This window comes from Gopherus evgoodei, chromosome 1 (genome assembly GCF_007399415.2).
Source record: "Gopherus evgoodei ecotype Sinaloan lineage chromosome 1, rGopEvg1_v1.p, whole genome shotgun sequence".
Taxonomy (NCBI): domain Eukaryota; kingdom Metazoa; phylum Chordata; order Testudines; family Testudinidae; genus Gopherus; species Gopherus evgoodei.
The window spans coordinates 258657864-258676808 of NC_044322.1; the positions used below are offsets into that span (position 1 = coordinate 258657864).

The 18945-nt window shown below is 44.5% G+C and overlaps 1 protein-coding gene across 2 annotated transcripts in view; it reads right to left on the bottom strand.

The window, feature by feature from the left end:
* CREB3L2 (cAMP responsive element binding protein 3 like 2) overlaps window positions 1-18945 on the bottom strand; it is a 115016-nt gene that overhangs the window by 28618 nt on the left and 67453 nt on the right. For both annotated transcript variants that reach the window (XM_030543893.1, XM_030543884.1), the window contains exon 2: window positions 16921-17137. In XM_030543893.1, coding sequence (XP_030399753.1) covers window positions 16921-17137 — 217 coding nt within the window. The remainder of the gene's footprint in view (window positions 1-16920; window positions 17138-18945) is intronic.

An 18945-nucleotide genomic window follows, 5' to 3' on the forward strand; every position in this document is an offset into this window, starting at 1 on the left:
AAGCCTCCATCTTCATTTTGCCTGCTGGTATCAAGACTGTACATAATGTTGCTGGCAATTGAGTAACTAGAAGGAGGGAGACAACGTACAGTTTTGATACTAGTTATTACTTTGCGGTGTAACCTAACTTACTCTGCTGGCAAAAAGAGATGTAATTTGAATAGACACACTGAGGGGGTTAAAAATGAAAACCTATACCCTGTAATCAGAAACTTCAAACAGCCACCCCAGCTCTGACAGGGAGAATAACTGTATAGTGAGAGCTAAGACTTTTTTTTGTTTTTTAAATGTCTGTGCCTGAAGTCTTCTGAACAGCTTAAAATATAAACATACATTTAGAGACAAGGGCAACACTGCTGAAATTTCAACTCAGGATAAAGGACACCATGATCTCTCAGCCCTCCCCCGACGTCCACTGCCTTCCCTGCCACAATGAAAATTTACATTGTACTGAAATGGAGTTCCCTTCAGTTTACTGTGTGTGGATTATTTAGATTTTTTAAACAATATTCTCTGCTTTGTCTGGACAGTAAATATCCTGTGGCACTCTTCACCAATGCAAATCTTTTCTTATGAACTCTGCCAAAATGTTCCCTCCCCTCAGCTGTTGTGCAATGTTCTGTGCATTAGTTTGTTACTTCTCTTCTCCCCAGAGGTGGCCACATTTTAATGGTGCTGTAGTTTGTAAGCCACTTTAGGATCCTTTGGGAGGAAAAGCACTCTGTTAATTTACATTCATAATGAACTGAAGAAGCAGCCTTGAGAGTTCTCCTGAGACACAGGACATAACACAAACAGGAGGCCCTGCCCTCTAGGTTGTACTTGGTGATTACTAACAGTTCTAATCACCGATTTCACAAGGGCCTGGCTGCCATGACAAAAAGAGACATTTATCATTCTTAAAAATAGTCATTTTGCTGCACTGGAATCTCCAGAGGCCTCAGTAATAGCCACTTAGTTCTGCAGAAGTTATTCGGAATTATTCTAGCCCTGAAAAGCCAGTTTAACCAATCAAATACTCATCAAGGCAGAGATAGTTTACCATTGACGTACTATATTTAACCAGGAAATTATTATCAGGAACTTCATCTGGCTCTTTCTTGACAATCATCTCGTATATACACATGAGGAACAATCTCAATCCATTAAATCAACTCTTTGAAAGTGTGCAACTGAAAAATGTACCCACCTGACCAGAAAGCTACAGGTATTCCCTTCCCCTGTCCCCCACCACTCCAGAGCAGAGTGTACCTTAAAACATTTCATTGTCATCTTTGCTACCAAATCTCTTCCTAAGGCTTCCAAACCCTGGCTCCAGAAGACAGTGTTATACTGAAAGTACTGCTGTTGGCTGCCAGAACTCTCGCGAGCTAGCAGTGTTCATTGAAACACCAGAGTTCCATTACGCCTCAGCTTCATCAGGGATTCCAACAAAGGGCCTTCATTGGATCCTTCCACCCACCATGGATTAATACTGAGCAGTAATGAACCTAAGTGCACATTATATATCCTAGTCTAACTTTTTTCTTATGGAGACTTGATTTTACACATGGATTTAAAGTCATTACTAAAGCCATGTAATTTTTAACTTAGCCTCTAGCAGACATTTGTCCATTTCTTAAAACCACCACCCACTGTCTCTCAACAGGTAGTTTGAAGCATCGCTGTTCAGACATTAGGTGCATTGGCAGAGGTAGGTGGGGGCCCTACCACTGGAACAGCACGATGGCGCTAAAAGGCCAGACAGATATGTTTGCAGAGCTGTATGCTGCTTGCTACTTGCCTGAATACTACAATAGCCTCATTTTCACAATCCTCAACATTCAAATGTATTGTCCCTTAAAAAACAAAAAATAATGGAGGCTGGTGACATCTGACAAGTGAAGCTGCAGCCTGAGTGCTAGCTTAGAACAGAAGGTGAAGCTCATACTGCAGCGGACTCATAGCTTTATAAGAAAAACATCCACCCCCATCTCCACGGAAAGAAAATGAGAACCCACTCCACAGTGAACCAAACAGTGCCCTTTACTCTGTAAAGGACTCATGCCTGTTTAAAAGCCCTCACATGCTGCTGAAGGCATCACTCATAGCAAAGTATAATATCCTAACTCAGTGGTCTGATTTACACTCTTTTGCAGCTTCTGAAAGGTAGCTGGCCCCTGTCTCTATGAGTAACTGTTTCCTTGTGCTCTCTGTCCGTCCCTCACCTCACAGGCCCTTGTCGCTCAGCATTACTCCTGCTACCCCCACTCAGCACGCTCAGAGGCAAACACAAGCCTCGTTTATTAAGTCTGTAATGTTAGATGCCAATCCCACCCCTCTCTACCCCACCCCCATCAGGTGAGAGGCTGCATTCATCTACAAATAGTTTCTTTTACAGACTTCCAGATGGTCTCCCCACCCACTTCCCACCGCTACCACCAAAGATAATGAAACCAAAGCCACTGAAGCAGTCTTGACAAAGGAGGCACTGTCTGGTAATCAAACACTGGGGTACTTTTCAGACTGGCAAATTAACTAGAGAAGGGGGGGAAGGGACAGAAATACAGTGATCACACTACAGCCGGGGTAGTCAATAGGCAGACCGCAGGTCAAATCCAGACCACCAGATGCTTTGAACGGAGCCCAAAATATTTTTATATACTTATTTTCTTCTTCTCTGAAGTCCTGACCTTGACTATACCTTGATCAAGAAATTTGGACCTTGTCAAGAAATAATTGATTATCCCTGCACTACAGAATTACGATTGCCAACTGTCTAATCACACAAACCCAAACACCCTTGCCCCACCCCTTCCCTGAGGCCCTGCCTCACTCACTCCATCCCCTCCTCCCTCACTTTTACCAGGCTGGGGCCAGGGGTTGGGGTGCAGGAGGCGGTGTGGGCTCTGGGGTGGGGCCGAAGGGTTCGGAGTGTCGGAGAGGGCTCTGGGCTGAAGCTGGGGCAGGCAGTGTGGGTGTGGGGTGCAAGCTCTGGAAGGGATTTTGGGTGCAGGAGGGGGCTTTGGTGTGCAGGATGGGGTGAGGGCTCCAAGCTGGGGTAGGAGGTTGGAGTGCAGGAGGGGATGTGGGGTGCAGGCTCTTTCAGGAGGTGCTTACCTCAGGCAGCTCCTGGTTAGTGGTACAGCAGAGCTAAGGCAGGCTCCCTGCCTGCCCTGGCCCTGTGCTGCTCCCAGAAGTGTCTGGCATCTCTCCGTGGCCCTGGAGGGGCAGGGGGCTCTATGTACTGCCTGCGCCCACAAGCGCCGCCCCTGCAGCTCCCATTGGCCACAGTTCCCCATGGAGGGTCTGCAGTGCAGCACCCCACACTGCCCAGGAGCCCAGCTGGGGAGCCACTTCCCACCTGGCCGAGGCCTCGGGGGAGAGAGGAGGAATGGGGGCGGGAGCAGAGCACATGGGGAAAAGTGGACAGGCCAGTCCACTTTCAAAAGGTGGGAGGGCCCTGGGCCCCCAACACCCCCTGTTCAGTGCAGCCCGGAGGGAGGCTGCATCCCAACTCCCAGCCCTGAACCCCCTCACAGAGCCAGCACTCCATACTCCCTCCTTGCACCCCAACCCCCTATCCCAGCCCAGTGAAAGTGAGTGAGGGTGGAGGAGAGTAAGTGACCAAAAGCAAGGGGAGGGGAGAAATGGAGTGAGTGGGGCAGGGTAGATCCTGGGTTGCCCTTAAATTCAAAAAGTGATCTTGGTCATAAAAAATGTTGGAGACCACTGATCTAGGACCATTAAAGCACTGCACCATGTTCCCTCTCCATCTCTGAGAAGTGAGCACTGAAGCATGTATTGTGGAGAGTTGGAGTGGGAAAGGATTACATGCACTTTTCAAAAAAGGTCAAATTTGGAGACAAACAGCCTTGATAGCATCCTTTGCAAAATGAGCTATGGGGAACTTCTTTTCAAAAACAACATTTTGCTCTGAATTAATGGGAATGGTCCAGGTGTAGGTCAGTGAAGAATTTGCCCCACTTTATGCAGCCTCCATTTCATTAATTCAGTATTTAAGGCAAACCGCTGACAACATATGGGACAGGACCCTGTTTGTATAAGGCATATGAAGATTAACTGGAGCTTTGATTTTGCAAGTGTCTCCACATTGTCTTGGTTTTTTGGTTTTGGTTTGTTAGTTTTTAAAAGAGCCCATTAGAGAATAACACTGCCTTGGCAAAAACAGGATGGGTATTATTTTGGGGCAACCCAACTTCTGCGCCTCAAGCTATAAAATTGCAAGACTGTTTTTGCCACAAATGCCAACTCTCGCTTTTAGTCAGGGCAAGTTGCTTCAAGTCCAGGAGCAACCACAAAGCATTCCTGGGTACAGCAGCACAGGGAAGAAGGCAGCTGTGCACCAAGGATAATCTCAAATGCACAGCCCTTCAGGGATAAGGGGAAGGAACGTACAGCCACCTGGCCACAGTTTATCAAATGAACAGCTAGTTAGCTGATCACAATGCTGCCGACCCTTCTCCCTTCACACACCCCCAGGAGGCTCCCAAGGCAGAGTCTGCCAACAAAGTATTTCATTTTCCTCAGGGGTCATAAAACTCCAGCAAGACATAGAAGCCTCAGCCTCCAGATTCCTGCTATTCGCTGCTCTCTTTTAGTATGGCTATTTGTATTACATTAGCACCCATAGGTCCAGTTAAGATCAGAATCCCACTGTAGTAGGTGCTGTACATAGCAAACATGGTAAGAGACAGCATCTACCCCGAAGGGGTTCACAATTGAAACAAACAAGATAGACAAAGGACAGAAGGGGAAGGTGGTAAGAAGAGATTTGCCCACTGCTGGTCAGTGATAGAGCCAGGAATAGAACCCAGGTCTTTCCTATCTCCTAGTCTGCTGCACTATTCACTGGTCCATGGTGCCTCTGTTGTGTTTCTATCTCCTACTACTTTTTGGGAAGGAGTGGGAGGAAATATTTGCCCCTGTCTAGCTGTAGTAGCAAATAAGGCATTTTCTTGAGGTTTAAAACTTTCAAAAGGGGACCTAACTCCCCAGAAGATCTTAATATGCTGTGAGAGCCTCTATCCGCATGCCCCACACAGGAATGTCTTGCGCTTAGAAATTATTCAGAATCCTACTTTCATAGGAAGCCTCTGCAACTGTTCCCCAAACCCAGGGCTCATGGTTAAGTTGAAATAAACTGTAATGCAGGAAATTAACTCTGGCATAAGCTCATCAACTCCTGGAGCATAGTTTCTATTTTCATGTTATTGTCTACATATCTCCGCAGGCATATATGTGCTCTGTCTAGCTGGAATGCAGCCAATTTTTATGCTTTGCTCCTTATTCACCAACTTAGAAAAGCACCAGAATATAGTCAGCAAAGGGTAAGTAAATGGTTCACAGATCTATACATAAAAAAAAAAAAATTAACAGATTTGCCCTGAAGATGGTCAGTGTAGTTTACAAATTTTATGCAGAATTTAATGTCACAATAGAGTCTGAAAATTCCAACAGACACCAGGCATCCCTTGCACATAGGCTGCAAAATAGCTACGATATGCATTGCACCCATATTAGCAGACATTTTTTGATTGAAGCTTTCAAACAACATGAGTTCTGTAGATAACCTACAAATATACAGAAAAGATTTTGGAAAGAAATTAACAATATATTTTGCATACATGGAACTTTAAAAGAATTATGAACTAGGAAAATGTATTGTTAAATAAGGCCCTGATCCTGAAAATAGTTAAACCTATACTTAACTTTACTCATGTGAAGTCAATGGGACTACTCACAGAAGTGAAGTGAAGTATGCCTTTAAGTGCTTGCAGCAGTGAAGGTTATTTAAAACTTAGCATTTCTTGAAGATATAGCCATGAAAATTATAGTTGTAAGTCTTAATTTTGGGTTCTATTTCTGGGTTCTGCCACTGGCCTGCTAAATAACTTTGGGCAAGTCACTTCATTGCTCAGTTTTCCCATCTGTAAAATGAGGATAATAATATTGACTTCCTTTTTAAAACCCTTTGAGAGCTATGGATGAAACCCATTATGCAAGAGCTAGGTATTATATCATTACTGCTCCCTATGAGAGACATTTCTGATGTATCCATTTGATCTGCGTAATCTGTTCATAGAACAAGAACTTTTGGATTCATACCTTATTCTCTAAAGCAGCAGGTCTGAGCTCAGTTTTGTTCGGTCCCCATTTGGGGATCATAGAGGTAAACCTAGTGGTCCTGAACTGACACACACAATGAAGCAGAAACCTCTGCAAGTCCCTCCCTGTGTACTACATGTACTAGGACCCTGCCTCAAACTGGGAGGCCAATCACTGATGGCTCTTTGATAGCCTGACGGAGGGATTTCCCTCCAGCAGAAATTCAATATAAACTCCATCACCCTCTCCCCAAGTGGGTGGACAGAGGGGGCTTCCTCTTCTTCACTCCATCACTATTCAGAATTTGTCACCTGCTGCTAAGACGGCAACACAATTTCCAGTGAAATTAAATTAGAATCTCTGTTACTAGGGAAACGACCTTCAATTTCCAAGGATATTTTTAAAAGGCAACTTTATCCTTTAGGAAATTGGATGTGGGGAATGAAAAAAAAATCACTTCTACATCGCTGCTTAACCTCTCCACCTCCACCACCCCCACCATGCCTTTTATGCAGGTGTCCTCCCATGGAGCAGCTACATTATATTTAGTGATTCACCAGAGCCATGATTCACCATAAGGCTGGGGGCCTTCAGCGAAGGATTTAACAGTCACCTGCCCACTCCCAATTCAAGTAAAAATAATACATAAGTGGTAACGGAATGCTAAGTAGCAGATCTGCTAGAATTACATAATTAAAATACATCAAGTTAAAAACAACTAAATAAAAAAGAAACTCAGGAAGTTAGTTTACAGCCAAATATATATCAGAACATTTACCGTATATACTCATTCATAAGCCAATTTTTTTTTTAGTAAAAAAGGGAAGCATCAGAGAAAGGGGTCAGCTTATGATTGGGTATGGAGATGGGGAGAAGTGGGACACAGCTCCCGCCCTCCCCCCTCCCACCCAACATAGGGCACAAGGAGAGGCAGCACAGCCAGCAGAACCAGAAGGGAAGAGGTGGGGCCGGAGTCTCTCCACTTCTGGCCGTGCTGCGCTCTCCCGACCCGCCGAAGCAGCTGCAACTCTGGGGCTGGCAGGCTGCGGCCATGCCACTCGGCCTGCTGGAGCAGCTCCAGCCAGGGGAGAGACATCCCCCCGTGGCCTGTCCCAGGTAAGGTGGGAAGGGATGGGATGGGGAGAGTGTGGGAAGGTCCTGGCTCACGTGGAGGTGGTCACGTGGGGGTGGTCACAGGGGTTACTCCCCTGACCCTCAGCTTCTTCCCCCTAAAATTTCCCAATCAGTTGCTGTCCTGGCCCATTAGGGTAAGCGGCTGGCAGGCTGGGACATTTGTTTACTTAGGTTTATCTCCATGCCTGCGAATGCTCGAGGTAAATCAACCATCCCGGCCCACCAGCGTTTTATCCTGATGGGCCAGGAGCCACAGTTTGCCAACCCCTGAATTATAGGGTCGGCTTATGAATGACACATAAAAATTTGCTATTATTACTTACCAATCTTGGGGGTGAGGGTCGGCTTATAAACGAATCGGCTTATGATTGAGTATATATGGTAATTTAATAAGCAGCCTTGGCAAAGTAATGGGTGGCAAGGCATGTGCTATAGAATTGTTACTTGTGGTGCAATGACTGCAACTGGTAGTTATTGCTTCCCTTTGAAAGTACATACGATACGTTCACTTAGGCTACATCTACACTGCACACCACTGATAGCGGCATGCAGGGTACGTGCAGTTATGCCCCACAATGAAAAGCAGGCTGCATCTGGGTTGTAGTGTGTAGCTACACACAGCAGTGGGGAAAAGGTTCCATTTGGCAGGGAGGCAGCGGTAGCTTTTCCCCAGTGCTTCCCTCCTGTCAGAACCTTCCCCCGAGGATGGGAACAGCTCCAGCAGCAGGACACTACAAGCTAAAAATAGCAACACAGATGGGGAAGGCACTACTTGGGTATGTAGAGAGCTGTGTTGGGTAAACACCTTAAGGGTTCGGGCATGTCTTTATTCAGCAAAGCAGTGCCTCACCATCTAGAATGCTATCTATACCTGTGCTAGGGAGCATGCAGCATATGTACCCCACACACGGCTGTGAAGAGTGTGCAGCATGGACGCACCCTTAGTATTACAGGCTAAAGGTCTCATCCAACAATGTTCCTACTCCTCTCCCCCCAGTCAGTACACACTGACTTCAGCAGGAGTAGAAGGCACTCAGCACCTTGCGTGGTTGAGCAATAAATGCTTATTGCTAGACCAGAGTATTAAAGGGTTTTTTTTTGTTTTTGTTTTTTAAAAAGGCATGCTAAGTTATTGCCTTCCCCCACAAAACAAAAGCATCTGTGTGTGACATCATGGTCCAGACACCCCATGGGGGAAACAGGAGGTCTGAATTCCAAAGAATAAACAATTGAATCAACTGACTGTATACATTATTATTGTACTGTAAACACATTGAGTAAGTTATCACACAAAAACTGGTGACACACTGGCCATGAATATCATTGTGTGATGTATGGATGGTTGGTATGTAAAGAGTTATGTTCCTAAAATAGGTTTTGGGGGCAGACTTGATAAACAAGCCTGCCACAGACAAAGGAATGTATATTTACCTGTCTGGATCAATCTTTGTAAGCCATAGACAAAGAAAGTACACTTAGGGTACATCTACACTACGGGATTATTCTGATTTTACATAAACCGGTTTTGTAAAACAGATTGTATAAAGTCGAGTGCACGCGGCCACACTAAGCACATTAATTTGGCGGTGTGCGTCCATGGTCCGCGGCTAGTGTCGATTTCCGGAGCGTTGCACTGTGGGTAGCTATTCCATAGCTATCCCATAGTTCCCATAGTCTCCCCCGCCCCTTGGAATTCTGGGTTGAGAGCCCAGTGCCTGATGGGGCAAAAATCATTGTCGCGGGTGGTTCTGGGTAAATGTTGTCAGTCATTCCTTCCTCCGGGAAAGCAACGGCAGACAATCATTTCATGCCTTTTTTCCCCGGATTGCCCTGGCAGACGCCATAGCACAGCAACCATGGAGCCTGTTCAGCCTTTTTTTTTTTTTTTTTTTTTTTTACTGTCACTGTATGTGTACTGGATGCCGCTGACAGAGGCGATACTGAGCGCTAAACAGCAGCATTCATTTGCTTTTGCATGATAGCAGAGACGGTTATCTGTCATTCTGTACCGTCTGCTGCTATCATGGGTGCCCCTGGCTGAGGTCACCCGGGGGCGCAAAGGCAAAAATGGGAATAACTCCCCAAGTCAATCCCTCCCTTATGGTTTCTAAAAATAGAGTCAGTCCTGCCTAGAATATGGGGCAAGTGTACTAGAGAAGCAGTGTATCAGAGAGTACAGCTGCTCTGTTCAGATCCCGCAGAAATGATGAGCTACATGCCATTCATGGGGGGTGCCGCTGCAACAACCCCACCTGTTGCTTCCCTCCTCCCCCAACCTTCCTGGGCTACCGTGGCAGTGTCCGTCCCCCATTTGTGTCATGAAGTTATAAAGAATGTAGGAATAAGAAACAGTGACTTGTTAGTGAGATAAAATGAGGGGAAGGCAGCCTCCCGGTGCTATGACAGTCCAGGCAGGACAGAATCTTTTCTTTACACAGGAAAGGGAGGGGGTTGATGGAGCTCAGCCCCCAGTTGCTATGATGAGGACGGTTACCAGCCGTTCTGTACCATCTACTGGGAATGACCGAGAATCATTCCTTTTTCACCCAGGCGCTCCCGGCCAGCCTCACCTGAAGCCAGCCAGGAGCACTCACGGGTTGATAAGAAGGACGGTTACTAGTCCTACTGCACCGTCTGCCACAGGGCAGGGGAGAGGAGTGGATACTGCTCTTCACTGCTGCAGCATCGCGTCTACCAGCAGCATTCAGTAGACATAGGGTGACATTGAAAGAAGTCAAGAAACGATTTCTTTCCCTTTTCTTTCACATGGGGGGGAGGAGTAAATTGACGAGCTATTCCCTTAACCACGCCGGACAATGTGTTTGAACCTACAGGCATTGAGAGCTCAGCCAAGAATGCAAATACTTTTCGGCGACTGCGGGATAGCTGGAGTCCTCAGTACCCCCCCGCTCCCTCACTCCATGAGCGTCCATTTGAGTCTCTGGCTTCCCGTTACGCTTGTCACACAGCACTGTGTAGCCTGTAGATTTTTTTTTCCCCAAACGCTTTGGCATTTCGTCTTCTGTAACGGAGCTCTGATAGAACAGATTTGTTTCCCCATACAGCGATCAGATCCAGTATCTCCCATACGGTCCATGCTGGAGCTCTTTTTGGATTTGGGACTGCATTGCCACCCGTGCTGATCAGAGCTCCACGCTGGGCAAACAGGAAATGAAAATCAAAATTTTGTGGGGCTTTTCCTGTTTACCTGGCCACTGCATCTGAGTTCAGATTGCTGTCCAGAGCAGTCACAGTGGTGCACTGTGGGATACCGCCCGGAGGCCGATACCGTCGATTTGCGGCCACACTAACCCTAATCCGATATGGTAATATCGATTTTAGCGCTACTCCTCTCATCGGGGAGGAATACAGAAACCGATTTAAAGAGCCCTTTATATCGATATAGAGGGCCTCGTAGTGTGGACGGGTACAGCGTTAAATCGGTTTAAACGCGTAGTGTAGACCAAGCCTTACATATAAAGGTAAACAAAGCAATCAAGCTACCAAGCAGCTGAGGAAACAGCTTAGTAAGCACATCAGGGGACAATTGGCATCCCCAGGAAATCTTCCTGACTCTTGAGGCCAAGACAATGGACTCTGGGAAACACAAGGGGAGTACAAGATAGCCTAGTTATCCATCACTAGATGGATCATATGAGCAGAAATTAATAAGACTGGGACTTTTCAGGTTGGAAAAGAGACAACTAAAGGGGGATATGATAGGTATGGGGATGGTGTCCCTAGCCTCGGTTTGCCAGATGCTGGGAACAGGTGACAGAATGGACCCTGGATGATTACCTGTTCTGTTTATTCCCTCTGAAGCACCTGGCATTGGTCACTGTCGAAAGACAGGATACTGGTCTAGATGGGCCTTTGGTCTGACCCAGTATGGCTATTCCTATGTTCATCACTTAGGGGACATAGAGACCAGCACCCTCAGAGCCTGTGAACAGCAAATCCTCTTGACCTGAAAGGCAGGAGCTGCTGAAAATTTGCTGTGAGAAAGGGTTTTAGGCAAAGGCATAGCTTGCTCAAATTAAGTTTTAGGCACTAAAGCATGGTTTGTGTTTTCTTTGTAACCCTTTTCTGTCTTTTATTCTTGCATGATATCACTTAAATCTGTGTTCTGTATTAATAAACTTATTTTTGTTTGATTACAAAACCAGCTCAGTGCTGTTATACTGAAGTCAAGTGGGAGTCCTCAGCTACACTAACAGGCTGGTGTGTGCTCTGTCTCTTTGGAGGCAGCAACCTTAGTAACTTCTGTGAGCGTCCCAGTGAGGGGGACCGGACACCACAGGGAGACATCTCTAGGAAACTCTGGAACTGGGGTTCACTGATTGTTACCTGCAAAGCAAGGTTTTGACTGGCATAGGCAGACAGGCTGGAGCGTCAGGAAGCTGACACAGTTCAGCAGCAGCAAAGCTCTCACTTGCGTACGGAGCTACACGGTGGCTTACGGTTTTGGGTTCCCTGAGGAGAGAGTGTCATGCTGATCCGCATGCAGTTTTACAAAATAAGTGCTCTGTTCTACAGGGCTAGATCCTTAAATTGTATCAAAATCTGATCTGATTGGTCTGTACTTTTTTTCTGAGCTCTCTTTTCCTCATTATGGATCCCCTCTGCATATATATGCAGAATCCTTTTAACTAGCCTGCTTCTGTTCCCCTCCTGCAGAATTTTCTCCGGTGTTAGTAAGATCACAACTCATCTCCATGGAGGGAATGCAAATATACAGCAGTAGGTGTCAAGCCATCTGCTCAGTGGGCTAATATTTTAGAGAATGCGATTCCTTGACACATTCTTTACACTCAGCCTCTTATCTGGCCTCATCGCTTGATTTCCACCCCTCTCCCCACACACACATATACTCCAAGTACCCAGGGCCTCTTCTGGAAAATGCAAGATTGTTTCACAATACCTCTTCTGGAATTTGACGATCCTAGTCAGAGGTGAAAGTAAGCCGGTATGGTGTACCGGTAAGAAAGTGGCTGCCAGTCCACAGCTCATCGTACCAGCAGGGCCGCTGATGGGGCGGAAGGGCAAAAGGGGCAACCTCAGGGCCCGGCGATTTAAAAGGGCCTGGGGCTCCCGGCTGTGACTGCTGCTACCGCACCAGTGGCTGGAGCCCCAGGCCCTTTAAATCACCACCAAAGCCCGGGACAGCACAGGCCTGGCAGTGCTGAAGGCTGACGGGGGAGTGAGGGGGAGAGTCTGGCCCCAACCCCGCCCCTTCTGGGGCCCAGAGCTGCCCCCCTCCACACCTTGCCCAGGACCCCAGCCACCCTGTGTACAGGTAAGCAGGTTAAGTTACTTTCACCTCTGATCCTAGTCCTGTTATCAGTTAATCGTATGCAGATGCTCTGTTAGTGTTTGTCTTATTATTCCCCCAACGACTGAAGTTAAAATTGGACAGGAATTATCAGCACTTGCGCTCTACCCACACCTCACTTCATTGAAGATAAGTGAGGAATTCAGTTCTTAACCCGATATCCTCCAGTACTTCCACAGTTCTCTGGATTTTTTTCCCCCTCCAAAAGTCATCAGGACAATTAGTTCAACACTTAGTCAATGTATTTAACACCCCCGAGTGCTACATCTTGCAGCCATAAATGCAGTAAGTTTTCCCCTAAGTATCCTCCAATCTGTTTTTGTTTTAACAGTGACTATGGGGCCATGCTAGTGACTCCACTCCAGAGTTACGATCTTAACAGCTCTTATGGGAATGTTCTATATAAATTTAATAGATGAAAAGTTTTCTAATTTTCTACTTTTAAACCCATCTATTCAATTATATAGTAAGAGTATCATTCTCTATTAAAATCTATAGATTTTTAACAAACACTTTGAACCCTATTTAACTCCTGGTGTTTCACCCTTATTGAATTTCATTGGACTTGTCCATAAAGGTAACTAACAAAGCTCAGATCACTTCCTTCATTACAACTTCTTCAAAAAGATGCTTTCTATCTGAAGTTTCTTGTGCATGTTCTCTGGCCATAAGATAAATTTTCCCACATAAAGAGAGTGAAGATAATCGGACAAGGCAGCTTGGAAACATGAGTGATATTGGAGCTTTTTGGTAAGTAACATTTTTAGATCATTTCACAAACTTTCACTTAGAAATTCTTCATTGGTTTCATCAGTTGTCCTCAATGAGGGTCAGTGCCTTTGAGTGATTTTAGGAAGTGTGGTTGGGTTATTGAAGGTTAAGTACCACATGAACAGCTTAGACCAGGGGTCCCCAACACGGTGCCTGTGGGTGCCATGGCACCCGCCAGGGCATCTAAGTGCACTCGTATACTGGCCAGTGAACGAGCATCTGCCGAAATGCTGCCAACAAGCAGCATCATCCAGAGGCATCACCCGCCAAAATGCCGATTTTCGATGGCATTTCAGCGGCGACACCTCTGGATGACACTGCTTTTCGGCAGTGACGCCTATTGACATTGCTGCTTATCGGCGGATGCTCATCCACTGCCATGGTCCTTCGTGGCTCGTTGTCTGGTGCCCACCAGACGAAAAAGGTTGGGGACCATTGGCTTAGACTGCTAATCCTATAAACCTAAGCACTAGTCTCCCCCCTTTTTAAAAAAAAAAAATGCAGCTTATGATTGTACTGCTTTTCATTGCAAAAATAGCCTTGAAATGTAAATCAGTTAGTATGAGTGAAAGTCTGTCAAGGCTTTTATTCTTAATAGTCACCAATTATTCACAGTCCTATCCTATCCCCCTCCCAGCCACTGGCTGTCAGAGCTCTATCTTACCTGCTAGCATCTTCACATACATATGCTTTCCCCACCAGAACAGGCAGGTTAGGGCTGAATCTCCTCCCTCCCTCCCGTCCTACCCCTATGTTTCCCTCATATCCCTGCTCTGCAAGTCAGTGCCTATGCCAGCAACTCTGCTATGAAAAGCTGCTAATGCTCACCATTCCTTGATCCACAGCCCTTCCCCTATGCCCAAGCACCCCATGAGTTGTACCTATTTACACAAGGTTTCTATTACTGCTTCAGTTGTCCACAACTCTTTCCCCCATTTCCCGCCCAGGAGCCTAATTTCTAAAAGTAATTCAGTATCTCAACCATTTTAGAATCATTGGGCCAGATCCTCAGCTGTCAGAGCTATGCCCATGTCCACCAGCTGAGAATCTGGTCTGTTGATTACATCTCCTTCCTTGTTTGTTAGTGAGCCTACTTCCTCTCTAGTGTTTTCCCCCTCCCTCGATATATTTATAGAAGTCTTTCTTACTCACATCAACCTCATTCCAGCATTAACCAGTCTGCTTTTTTGCTACCTCATCTTCTTCCTGCAAGCCTTAGCTAACTAACATTTTGGTTTATTTTTCTTCCCCTCTCCTTCATTTCCCAGAAAGGTTCTTTTCTAGTCTTACATCTACAAGTACCCCATAGAGAAATGACACTGGACACTTCTTGTCTCACTTCCCCACCCCTATCCCATTTCCAGTGAATAGCAGCAGTATGTTGAACTTTAATTGCAGTGACCTAGATTTTCAGACTTGGGCATCTGAAGTTAAATGCCTAAATACATACATTATAGTGCTGTTGATTAATCACAGTTAACTCACATGATTAACTAAAAAAAAATTATTTGAGATTAAAAATGTTATCGTGTTTAATCGCACTGTTAAACAATAGAATACCAATTGAATATTATTAAATATTTTTGGATGTTTTCTGCATTTTCAAATATATTGATTTATATTAAAATATAATGCAAAGTGTACAGTGCTCACAATTTTTATTACAAATATTTACACTGTAAAAATTAATAGTATTTCAGTTCACCTCATAGAAGTACTGTAGTGCAATCTATTGCGAAAGTGCAACTTACAAATGTAGATTTTTTTGTGTTACATAACTTCACTCAAACAAAACAATGTAAAACTTTAGCACCTATAAGTCCACTCAGTCCTACTTCTTTTTCAGCCAAGTGCCAAGACAAAAAAGTTTGTTTACATTTACGGGAGATAATGCTGCCCGATTCTTCTTTACAATGTCACCTGAAAGTGAGAACAAGCATTCGCATGGCACTTTTGTAGCCAGTATTGTAAGGTATATGTGCGCCAGATATGCTAAACATTCATATGCCCCTTCATGCTTTGGCCACCATTCCAGAGGACATGCTTCCATGAGGATGATGCTCATTAAAAAAATAACGTGTTAATTAAATTTGTGACTGAACTCCTTGCAGGAGAATTGTATGTCTCCTGTTCTATTTTACCCACATTTCAGTCTCAGATGATCACCCAGCTCATGTTTGTTTTAAGAACACTTTCACAGCAGATTTGACAAAACGCAAAGAAGGTACGAATGCGAGCTACAGCATTCAACTCAAGTTTTAAGAATCTGAAGTGCCATCCAAAAATCTGACAGGGACGAGGTGTGGAGCCTGCTTTCAGAAGTCTTAAAAGAGCAATACTCCGATGCGGAAACTACAGAATCCGAAAATACAAAAAAAAAATCATTTTCTTCATCTGAGTCAGATGCCACCAGCAGAAGGTTGAACACGTGTCGGTTTGCTCTGCTTTAGATTGTTACTGAGTAGAACCTGTCATCAGCGTGGACGCATGTCCTCTGGAATGCTGGTTGAAGCATGAAGGGAAATATGAACTTTAGTCGCACCTGGCATGTAAATATCTTGTGACGCCAGCTACAACAGTGCCATGTAAATACCTGTTCTCACTTTCAGGTGACATTGTAAACAAGAAGCTAGCAGCACTATCTCCTGCAAATTATAACCAAATTTGTTTGTCTGAGCGACTGGCTGAACAAGTACGACTGAGTGGACTTATAGGCTCTAAAGTTTTTTTATTATTATTATTTTTGAACACAGTTATTTTTAATACATAATTCTACATTTGTAAATTCAACTTTCAAGATAAAGAGATTGCACTACAGTACTTGTATTCAGTGAATTGAAAAATACTATTTCTTTTGGTTTTTACTGTGCAAATATTTGTAAACAAAATATAAAGTGAGCACTATACACTTTGTATTCTGTGTTGCAATTGAAATCAATATATTTGAAAATACAGAAAGCATCCAAAAATATTTAAATAAATGGTATTCTATTATTAACAGTGCAATTGCACGATTAATCACAATTCATTTTTTTAATCATTTGACAGCCCTAATAAATTAGGCGCCAAAATAGGTGGTAATTTCTTCAATGCTGTTGAGGATTGAAGAGCGCCAAGTGCCAAGCATTGGATTTAAAAGTCTTGCATTAAGCAGCTTAATTTGAAGATTTTGGGATGGTGTGGTTTATGAGTCCCTAACTTTCTTCTATGCTCATAAGAAAGAGCTCACCCGATAGCCTACTTTCCTCAAATCTCATTCCCCTTTAATAAGCTCATGTTTTAATATGCCGAATTCCAGTAACTCATGGTCAGTAGTTTCAGCTGAGTAGAACCTCTCTGCCTGGTGACAATCTTAGTTTACGCTGTCTGCAGATTTATAATCAAATTAAAAACATACGCTTTTTCCCATGTATTTTTAGTCATCATTCACTCTCATGCATGCTCACATTTTACTTTACTAAAAGTATTACTAGCCTAGGCTTGTGCAGCTACGATATTACGCCATTCACAAGTAATGCACATGACAACAGTTTCTTCCACAAAGGTCAGCATCAACTCATCCACATCACCGTTACCTTCATTGAAGTTGTCATCAGTTGAAACGTGGGTCAGCGGGGACTGGGGGCGAGAGTCGCCGCACAGGGAGTAGCTGTGTTCTGCCTGGATGAGGGGAGCTGGGGATGCTGGGGACAGTTCCACTTCCATCATCTCATTTTTCTCAGACATGAAGGGGTCATTCAAGAGCTGGCCTAGGACATCCTGCGAAAACTCATCCAGGAACTCCGTGAAGTGCTGGGAAGACAGAAGGGGAAGAACTCTTATCTAACGAGTGTCTCTGGCCAACAACAGAGATGCACTGACCAAAATAATTGCAGTATCTGCACCATGTGTCTGTGCCAGTTAGGAACAGAACCCAGCAGTCCTGCCTCCCAATACCCACTTTAATCGCTACTCCACACTGAAGATAGAACAAAAAGGTTCTCATGTATGTACGTTAATTTAGCTATGCTGACTCATCATCAGCAAACTGTTACAGACAATTACAGTTTTCCTTATTTATGGATTGCTCATGAAGTAAGCACATCATATACATGGAACCAGATTCTTAGTTGGTGGACGATGGCAGAGATCCATATTGAGGTGTACCAGTGAAGGAGCAGGCCCTTTAAAATGCCTAGTTGCTGTGGTGATTGGCTCCCTATAAAAGTCTAAGAAACAGATAAAAGCCCATGTTGCTGAAAGCAGAAAATAAGATCAGTTGCCATGTTCTGAAGCCAACCCCTTTGTTCCCAGGATGCAATTTGGAGTGTGCTGCATTAACGAAAAAGCATATTTCATCCAGTCAGGCAGGGAAACATCCTTAAAGATTTATATTCAAAACATATCTTTCATGTGTAACCTGTTCCATGGGGTTTACATGCTCATTGAGCCACAGAAAAAGGATGGAGGGGGAACCTGGTGATCAGATCCATAGTATTTAGTGCACCAATCAAACTTGTAAGCCCAAGTGTACCTATTCCAGTGGTGTGGAACATTTCCTTCATCTTACCCTAGCGTAGAGAAAGGATCAAAACCCTGAAGTTTGTGTGTTCTGGATTAAAAACCGCTAGTACATTTGGTTTAAAGAATTACATTCAGGCTGAATAGCTGCATGTCGATTATTTTTGACCGGAGGCTAATGTTAAAGTTCAGGTTCTCAACTCCGCAGTAAGAGGCGTTCTGACTACCAACATTAGTAAGTCCTTCCCTGGTGCACTGCAAGGGTTACATGTAACGTGCATGAGACTTTGTTTATTATTACAGAAACTTCCTGATCTGAACCAAACTTCCCAATCTGATTAATCCCAGGTCTGGGGTAGTTTCAGTCAAGATGCAAACTTTGCAGCTCTTATAATATTTCCTTCGAGGGGCAGGAGGCTTAGCGTGCGTGTTCATATTTAGTAATTGCATTTCGGGAAACAATTCCAGACAGCGGCATAGCATACACAGACAGAGTATGATAGTTTCCATTAGTCACACACACACCCAGGGGGTTCTCTTTTCATATTCCAAAAAGTAAGCAGAAGATAGAAATGTAACTTCTTGCAATCAGGCATCCTGCATTAACAGCTAATGTATACAGGAATCTTTAATTAATTGGACTATAATATCTTGAAAGTGGAAATTAAGTCCCTGGTTTATTTGCTCTGTTTCTGCAAGCAACGCTGATTTTGGCTCTTATTCGCTCTCCTGCACAAGGGAACACAGACTCAAGACTTGGCTCCCTTGAGCATAAATTAAGAGTTTAACTAGTCAGTGATGTGTAGTCGAGTAATGGAAATGGTGCTCATGTATGCCCTCATTTTATAGCTCCAGGACAACTAGCAAACTAAAAGCCTTATACTGCGAAGCGCTGACTGGTCTCGAATCCCATTGAAGTCACTGGAAATTTGGAGTGCACAGAACCTTCCGGGGGAGCAACTTGCAGGACTGGGTCTTACGTCAGTATTAACAGACTTCTGCCACTGGGAACAAGAAAAGGTTTTTATTAGACTAAAGGGTAGTGAAAAAAAGGAGGAATCAGGTCACTGACTATGCTAATCATGAAGCTGGCTAGTGAC